General features: G+C 32.6%; 2 protein-coding genes across 3 annotated transcripts in view; both read left to right on the top strand.

Annotated features, from left to right (window-relative positions):
• LOC105160007 (cell division topological specificity factor homolog, chloroplastic) lies at positions 2,274 to 4,351 on the top strand. The gene is made up of 2 exons (XM_011077251.2): positions 2,274 to 2,567; positions 3,571 to 4,351. Exons 1-2 carry the CDS (start codon positions 2,475 to 2,477, stop codon positions 4,186 to 4,188), a joined length of 711 nt encoding a protein of 236 aa, XP_011075553.1. The 5' UTR covers positions 2,274 to 2,474; the 3' UTR covers positions 4,189 to 4,351.
• The window catches only part of LOC105160006 (mitotic checkpoint protein BUB3.3), a 5,313-nt gene continuing 1,063 nt past the window's right edge, over positions 5,302 to 9,551 (top strand). For both annotated transcript variants that reach the window (XR_002286984.1, XM_020693429.1), the window contains exons 1-7: positions 5,302 to 5,612; positions 5,739 to 5,872; positions 6,691 to 6,773; positions 7,255 to 7,500; positions 7,830 to 7,902; positions 8,738 to 8,818; positions 8,893 to 8,974. Coding sequence is in view for 1 of the 2 variants with exons in the window: in XM_020693429.1 (XP_020549088.1) it covers positions 5,511 to 5,612; positions 5,739 to 5,872; positions 6,691 to 6,773; positions 7,255 to 7,500; positions 7,830 to 7,902; positions 8,738 to 8,818; positions 8,893 to 8,974 (801 nt within the window). In the remaining variant the exon portion in view is untranslated. The remainder of the gene's footprint in view (positions 5,613 to 5,738; positions 5,873 to 6,690; positions 6,774 to 7,254; positions 7,501 to 7,829; positions 7,903 to 8,737; positions 8,819 to 8,892; positions 8,975 to 9,551) is intronic.

Here is a 9,551-nt window from a genome sequence, read left to right as displayed (position 1 = left end):
CTCATCAAAGAAAAAGGGAAGCTGTTTAAGTTAGTGAAAATTCAGACATTTCCTTCTCTTTTTTATTTGATTAAATGTTTCCCTTATTTTATTTTTTTATTAGGGTAAATAGATTGATTTTCTTGATATTTAATATAATTATAAATATTTTTTTATTATTTAAGAGTTACAAATATTCTCTAGAATTAACCTCCTTATGACAACTCATTGTGGGGCGTATTTGTTAAGAAAAATTTGTAATTTTTTAAGGTTAAAATGCATTTTACCCGTCTCTCCCCCTTTGTTTTGTTGATAAAGTTAAAACTCCCTGTATTTTCTAAATAGGTTAAAAACCCCCTTGTGTTTTGTAAAATTCAGCAAAAATAGCCCTTTTGTTAGTAATTAATGAAATATGCATTACACGCGCTCCTTGTGCGTTTGGCGATATTTTTTAACTGTTTTTGATATTTTTATTAAAATGCCCTTATGGTACTTATATATTTCACATGTACATTTTTTTACTAATTTTGAGTGATTTTTTTGTATTTTCATCTATCTTAAAAAATTGTTTTTTAAATATATTTACTTAAAAATATAAAAACACTATATAAATCTTTTAATTTTATAATCTAAATTAAAATATTAAATTAAATCAAATCAAAATATATTTAATATTAAATTAGATTACATTTAAATTCAAATAATTTTTATAATCGTTAAAATTGAAATTTAAAAACTATAATTTTTAAATCTAAAATTATTTTTATTTAACTAAAATATATATTTAAGTACAATAGTTATTATAATTATTTAAAATTATTTTTAATTAACTAAAATATATTTAAGTAATGTAATTAAAAAAAAAAACTAGGACGACGGCGTCGTTCTTGATCTGAACAATGTTGCGTCACTGTCACCCCTATCTACGGTGACAGGAGGGGGGGAGGCGGCGGGATTGTGCTGAGGGGTGGCGGGGGAGTTATTAATTTTATTTATTAAATAATATTTTTTATTAATAAAATCTGAACCCTTGATATCTTTTATAAATTTAAGATCCAACAATTAAAATTAATTGATTAGATCTAATAGTTCTGATATAATTAATATAGATTCAACGGTTATTAAAATAAAAAAAATAATATATATTAGGTAAGGGTGCAACGGTCATTTTGTGAAAAGAATTAATACCATTAGTTAGATTTAACAGAGATGGACAATTAAATTATATTTAAATTTATAAATCGAGTAGATATATTAATAATTTAAATTAATGAAAATATTCGAATGAAATAAATAATATAAAAATAGACATACATCCATATTCTTTCGACTCAAACTTAAATTCGTAACCTTATCAATCAAGCAATGCCTCGTTGACAAGTGTTGCAAATTTTCAATTATCATTTGTTGCGTGAAATGCACGATAAAGTTGTCGATCATGCTCAAAATCACAACGGCCAATTTGGTCGGACGATTGTATAATTAATTATAAAATAAATAATTATAATATTTGAATTTATAATTAATTATACAACTGTAAATTGATAATTAAGTTTGGCCAAACGGACACAACATCTATTCATTGATTTCTTTTCGGAATTCTTTCTTTCAAATACAAATAGAAAGTTTAAATAAGTCGTATCTTGTTGGATAATTACACTCTCTTTCCGTTAAATTTATTGTAATTATACATAAATTTTTGATGATTTGAAAAATTATATCTAGCATCCCTGAAATTTGCTTTCATCTAACAAATAAGTTCTTCCAGTAATCAAAATTCACTAAATTTACTGATATTAATAAAAAAAAATCTATATTTGCTCATGATTAACTTATTATTGATTCATTATAGGTTAAAATAGTTTTTTTTTTTATGACCAAATTACCTTCATATGTCTTCACATATTAATGCATGTGAGTAGATATACCTTCACTGTTATAACGGTAGTTTAGTTGGGAATAAATTATTTGACCTGCAATAAGTCAGTAATAAGTCAATTGAGTTTTTCGTTAATATAAGTAAATTCATTGAATTTTAACTAAGGGATGGACTTATTTGTTAGATGAGAACAAATATCGAGCGATAAATGTAATTTCTCAAACAGAGGAGATGGGAGTGTAATTATTCCATACATATATATTTAAAAGAAAAAAAGAAAAAGAAAGAAAAACTCACTCTATATAGTCGAAAATCGAAATATTCCTTTGAAAAGCGTGGTTTAATTATTAGATAACGTGTTATTCATTGAAGTCGGAAATCCGCGACTAATATGATGTCCTGTTGAATTGGTAATTAGTCAGAGCAAGGAGGAGTTCCTTCAGGACACAACGACGTCGTAGCATGGACTCCGCAGTGTCTACTCTCTCGCTACGAGTAACTGAGGAAAAGCAGTGAAGTGAAGCAACCTGAAAATTGCAGCTCAAAACCCTAGTGAAATTCACAAGCAAATCCATCAAACAAAAGGAGAGCTCCAGCAGCTAGAATTCGATTGCGAATGGCGATATCGGGAGATCTTAGGGTTTCGGCAGCTCTGAGTCCGTACAAATTCAACCCACTTCGCACCACACTGCATTTTCCCCCTTCTAAGGTTTGTTTCACCCTTTCCCCCTTTTCAATTTCTCTACCATTCTATCTTTCTTTATTGGTTTCTACGATCAGTTTTTTGTTTCTCGGGTTGGGCTTCGTTCTCACATTGGGTTCTAGAGAAACTTATCGGTGGTTATTTTTTCAGCATTTTTGTTTTTAATGTAATTTCATATTTTATATGACTGCAGGAATTTTTCTGATAATTCCGACGGTAGGCATATTTTTCTTTAATGCGAGGGATTATTGCGTTCTTGCTGCTGCAGATTCATGGATCTTTTGATTTTTAACAAAGCATGTTGACACAACTTGAATAGGATTTGCGAATTTGCTTCTTGGGTTATAATTGAACGTGATGCGGCTTCTCTGGTTGATCTCCAAAGTGGTTTTATAAATTATGCCCTAAAGTTATATTACATTTTAGCTCTTGAGTTCTGTCTCTATGTATTGTTTTCTTTACAGTTTACACTTGAAATGGCCTGAATTCATGAATGAATCTTTCCTGAAATGTGGTGTATGGAGTAATCTGGATCTCGATGCAGTATAAGATAAGATTGTCACTTGATGAAATCTTGATGTCCCGATAAATCACACAATTACATGACCATAAAAATTTGAGAAATTAAGTTATAGTTGGAAACATGCTATATTGATGCAATTCTATTGTTCATATTACTATGATGGCTGCTCTGGAGAATATATTCCTTGAGGTGATTATGAAAGCTTAGTGCCCATTACATGTTAAAATCAGACTGCGTGAAACTTCATGTTTTGGGGTCAAGTTGGTTGCTCCGAACATTTCAGCTAATAAAACGGCCTGGTGTTTTAGTTATATTATCTGTTGATGCTTCATGTTGACAGTCTTGTTATTGTCTCTCTGAACAAAATTCCTATCTTTCTTCCAAGTGTGCGCATAATGGCTAGATCAACACAGCCAAGGATAGTGTTGTATTGATACATACATCGACCGCATTTTTGTCTGAAACATGCAATTCATTGCTTTACAGGTGGATTGTAATGTGTTTGCTAATGGTGCATCCAGTGTTTCTGAGGCTATGCCAAGATGTGTTCGTGCAGCACTTGATGTCCACAGCACAAGATGCCACTCTAGACGGCCTCTTGGAGTTTTTGGAGAATATAAGCTTTCACAAAATTCCATCAGCCAGGAGGTTGAGAATTTCCTCCTCCATGCAATTAACATGAACTTCTTCGAGCGTTTAAACTTGGCTTGGAAGATAATGTTCCCATCACCTACATCGAGAAAGAATTCTAATGCAAACATTGCCAAGCAACGTCTCAAGATGATTCTTTTCTCAGATCGTTGTGCTGTCAGTGATGAGGCAAAACAGAAGATAGTAAGCAATGTTGTCAGCGCGCTATCTGATTTCGTTGAGATAGAATCACAGGATAAAGTTCAATTGAGCGTCTCAACGGATCCAGATCTTGGTACCATTTATTCTGTCACAGTGCCAGTGAGGCGGGTGAGATCAGAATATCAAATAGACGATGAAACTGGAACGATAACAAATATCGAATACAAAGACACTGGAGAAACTTCTGGTTCTGTTGATGTCAAGTTTGATTTTTACATTCCTAGCGACAAATTCAAGGATTTTAGTGTGTGAAATGAGGCGATTCTTGAGAAGCTGGACGGGACCTGTATGTTTGCTCGATATTGTTCTTTTTCTTCTTTATCTTTGTTTTTGCGAGCAAGTGGGATGTCTTGGATTCATTCTCTGGGCAGAATATATTCTGTATATATATCTGGAAATCTCTTTCTACTTTCAAGGTGGTCTCAACTTTGAATAAATTGCTAACAGGGACAACGCTTCTAATTCTCTATATATATCAAACCAATTGTTTGGTTCGATTGATAGGTAAAAATCAAACCAAATTCGGTTTAGCTTTTTACTGAATTAGCTGATTTTTTTTTTAATAATAATTCCTACATATTTACATATAAATACAATAATATTTTTATATATAGTTTTTTATTATGATATATACATATAAATATTATATATTTATTATATCATATATATTCTTTAAGAAAATGGTATTGACTACGGTATGGTATACTTGTTTAATATTTAATCACTCCATTTGAAATGAATTTGAATATTAGTTGATCTGTAGAAATAAACTTTTTTTATTTCTTTGTTTTCCCATCACATATATATATATATATATATTAAAATTAGAGATCTTGATAATATTTGTATTTGTGGTTTGAGTGTTTTATTTTGTGTTTTGGAGATAAATAGAGAAAAATAGAAATAAATAAGTGTGTGTTGAAAATAGATGATATGTTTGGGTTTGTGTTTTGAGGTAATTTAAAATATTTTAAAATAAGTGGTGCAGGTTTGATGTTGGAATTTGAGATATAAAAATCATTATTTATTGTCAAATCATATCTTTTTTATATAGTAATATGTATATATATTTACTATGTTTAATATTGTATTTTTTTGAGACAAAAATCACTGTTTATTGTCAAATCATGTCTATTTTATATAATATATAAAAGTGTATATATATTATATATAAAAAGTTGAAAAATAAAAAATAATAAAAATAAAATATAAAAAAACATAAAAATAAATATTAAGTGTGTTTTATGTTGTTTTGGAAAATACGAAAACATAAAAATCAAAGACAGTGCTTAGGTTTAAACTCATAACTTTGTCCGACTGTAAACACACACAGCGGAAACATATGGCCCATTGTAAATCATCATCAGATGACTGATTCTGGCCCAGCATTGGTCCTAAATTGGGCTATGAGGTCTAATCTTAACGGTTTGTTCTCCGAGGAAAGGACTCAAACGATCAGGTTTGAGCGGGAAATTTCCAGGTTAAAATAATTCTGCACTCGAATTCAAAGTACTCCTTGTAGCATTTTGCTTCTCTCCATTTCGCTCGCCTTCAGATATTCTCGCTCTTCCAGCATGAGTACTTGCTTGAATTTCAGTAAACCGATCAAGGACGCCATTTCGAGGATTCGATTTGCTCCCGTTTCGAACAATCTCCTAATTTCCTCATGGGATTCGGTAAGTTTCGTACTATGACAAAATTATCCTGCCAATTACTAGTTAATTGTGCTCTGTAACACCTCTATATGTGTGTTGTGTAATGGATTTTGTAACTAACAGTGGGTGTTTCATATAATTGAGCAGAGTCTTCGACTTTACGATGTGGATAAATGTGAGCTCAGATTAGAAACTTCTGCTGAAGGAGCAGCGCTTCTCGACTGTTGTTTCGAGAGTGAGTCGATTGCTCTGAGTGCTAATTCCGATGGTTCTATTCTCAGGTCTGCCGTTTTTGTAATTATTGATGTTTTGGTATATTTGTTTGTATGACTGTTTGTTATGTCTGAAAGTAGCGACATTCTACATTTATTTTAGAGCGAGTAGGAGATTTCGGGCCTGTGCAAAATAATGTTGTCAGTTGAATTGTTTCCAAAGTCTCTTGCATTAACTACTCCTAAATGAGACATCGAACTTATAGCAGTTATAATTTATCCTTCCGCCTTGGCATGAGTGTCTCAACAGGAATGGTACCTGAATTTTAGGCATTGCAGTGGCAAAAACTCAGCTATAGAACACCATATGTTATATTCAAACAAATTATAGGACGAGGAAAAGAAAACAAGATAATAGAAATTCAAAATTTTTTTAGGGGAAAAAATTGCACATGACATTTGGATTTATTTATTTTTGGTTAGGTGGCAGCAGCCCTAGCTTGCGGTTGAGTAGGTCAATTTTAAAGGATTAAGTGTTGCAGGGATAATCTCTTACGTCATCAGTTTCAGGTTGAATTTCAACAGCACACTGAAGTCGTTTGATCTTCAAGAATTTCAAATAAAAGAGCAACTAAGAAAAAGTGGATAAACTCAATCTAAATGAGCTAAATAGATTTGCCACATCCTATAACGTACCAAGTTTGTCAAATAAGAGGAACTTGAATTATACGAAAGCAACTGTACTTTTAATACAGTTCACTTATGAGTTAACAAAGTTGTGTTGTGTAGAAATACTCTCTTTTATGTTCGTCAGTTCACATTCATTTGTTTCCATCTTGGGTTGAAAATGCTCTTTTTGTTGACACATATGATATAATATTTCCTAGGTATGATATGCATTTGGGAACCAGCGAAGCAATAGAAAATCATGAGGACTTAGCAACCTGTGTTGAATATTGTGAGGAAACAGGTAAGATATTGGTAACATGTAAATCCACTTATTATCTTCAAAACCCATTTTATATCAGCAGTGCCCTATGTGTGTTTTTGACGTACTGAAGGAAATGTGTTCCAATTCTATTTCTCGTCAGATTCCGCTTGGACCTAAAGCACATATGACCTATCTTCTTTAGATTGTATTCTTTTCTAGTATTTTCTTTTTTGGGGGGACAATTGTATGGATGCTTGGTCTAAGAGACTCTAGCTCCATATCACTGCCAACCATGAAGGAAACACATGAATCAGTTGATGAATTAGGCTTCTGGACTAAGATGTTAATGCGTAAACAGAGGGCAGGTACACAAGTAGTTTTATTGTTTTTTACCTCAATATTTTTGAAGTTTTGAAAATTAGAAATCAAAATTGGACGTGAGGAAGAGGCAATTTTCTTTTTCCAGACTACATGAAATGGTAATTTCTGTGGTATTAACATTCTTTTTCTGTGCCTGCAGGTCAAGTTATCACTGCCGGTTGGGATAAAAAAGTAAAGTTCTGGGATGCACGCAGTGGTAGTTCTTTTGGATGCTTGAGTAATGTGGATGTGGAAGTTGAATCTGTGTCAATTTCTGGGTTAAATTTGATGGTTGCTCTCAGGTCATCAGTGCATATGTATGACTTGCGTTATGGATTGGTTCAAGCAAAAGAATATTTTATGGACATAAACATAAAATGTGTCCGCTCAAATTTGGATTTAGAAGGTATCGCAGTAATTGCTGTATTTACTCCTTGTTTAAAATGCATGCAATGAGCTTCAGCAGTTTGTGAACTTAAAACTTTTACAATTAATTACAGTAGGCTATGCATCATCGTCACATCCATCTTAGTTGTCATACAATTTTAATCGCTTGGAACTGAAGTTTTGATAATTGATTTCACTGCCATACGCTTCACTCGCTAGCATTATATACTTCATCATTATCTGACTTGTTAGCTATATTTTGAAATGAAATCACTATGTATCTCTGGTTGATACATTTTGTTGATTTAATGTCAGAGTTGATCTTGATGATGATGCCTATTTATGCAGGATTTGTGGTTGGATCGACTGACGGACGAGTTGCTTTGGAATATCTCGGTAAATCCAATTCAACAAATGAGGGGTCAGTATATATTTCTGTGCTATAGTCCTCTGTTGAGCCTGTTTTATGGTTTTGAAGGCCTCTCTTGAGTCTTGATAACTTAAGGTTCTGATCGAATTCGAATTATCTCTTCTGAATTGATTGGTATGCATTAGGACAAGTCTTTCGCTTGAAATAGATATTAGCAGTATATGTTTTGTCGATCTAATATGACAAGAATTACCCTTGCTGGAATTCAATACCACATGAAATGTACCATCTTAAGATACAAAAGGTTGTTCGTGCTGCTGCACTCAGCATTGGCATTTGTTTCGTTATTTCAGTTTTCCTCTTATAAATTATTTGCTATCTCTAAACATTCCCTCTAACTTCATGAACTTTTAAAGACCTATAGTGAAATAGTCATACTTAATATTATCACCTAAGTTAGAATGGTTTGGATTCTTGAGTACCGAGGTGGTAACAGATGTGACACCAAAAAGATCTTGATCCTATCTTCCCAAGGAGAATAATGCAATAAATTAATGCATCGTTTACATATTGACGCTACCTAACCTCACATGCCTCTGAAATTACATATATCAAAGTACGAAGTTTACTAAAGGAGTCATTTTCAAACACTCTATCACGTTTTTCTTTTCACTGCAATATTGCTCTCTTCAAGTTTTGGCAATAATTCCTTCTGAAAGTTGGAGATTTTCTATCTTCTATTATCTTTTCTCGAAATTGATATCTTTACTATTCCACATCAGGCAACATATTTGCACCTGCATTTCCTGAAAATGCAGTACTGATGATGTGTGTATTTTCACGGCATGTTATACAAAGATTCACTTTAAGTCTTGCACTTCTACAGATATGCTTTCAGATGCCATCCAAAGGACAAGAATGGACGACATCACCTCGTTGCAGTGAATGATATTGCATTTCATCCATTGTATGTGCCATTTCATTTTTAGCTTGCCATCACAGACCTTTCAAATACATGACTGTGTCCTTTCTCTTTCTCAGTTTATGTGGTGTCCTCGTTACTGGTGACAATGAGGGCCATGCTACAATTTGGGATGTCCTGAATAGGAAACGACTATTGGAGGTATAGTTAACCTTAACTTCTGGGAAATTGGCTGTCCTTCCACAAGATGTGTTTATACATGTATCAAGTATCAACCCATCAACATAATTAGGATACATAATAATGAGAGTAGTTGGAGGATGATAAATTGCATCAGTATGCAGTAGGAACTGATATGAAAGGCAATGTTAATGGATTGCATCCGATGGTCCCTTGGATAAGCCTTTGGTTCAATCATAGAGTTTGCAGCTTTCTTCATTTTAGAGTTTAGGGGTGGATTTTACACAAACCACTAGGTTTTGCCAGCAAGACTAGTTATGAATAGACTAAGAGTACTCTGTTTTACTGGTCTATATCAGATTTTCATCCATTATTAACAGATGTATAGTGTTGAAATTATGCATATGCTTTTGTGAAGATTTAACTGCATCCATGTGACAGGATTTTAGGTTGCTGTAAGCTTTCAGCTGAAATTACTAACTTATCCTACACATTTAGATCTGTAACAACACTACTCTGTTTTTTCACGTTTATCAGCCTGATATATTTGATTTAGTATTTTTCCGATCCAAACTATTGGGGAGTTCTGATTATCTCA

This window comes from Sesamum indicum, linkage group LG4, assembly GCF_000512975.1.
Source record: "Sesamum indicum cultivar Zhongzhi No. 13 linkage group LG4, S_indicum_v1.0, whole genome shotgun sequence".
Taxonomy (NCBI): Eukaryota; Viridiplantae; Streptophyta; class Magnoliopsida; order Lamiales; family Pedaliaceae; genus Sesamum; species Sesamum indicum.
This window is presented reverse-complemented; position numbering and strand designations above follow the sequence as displayed.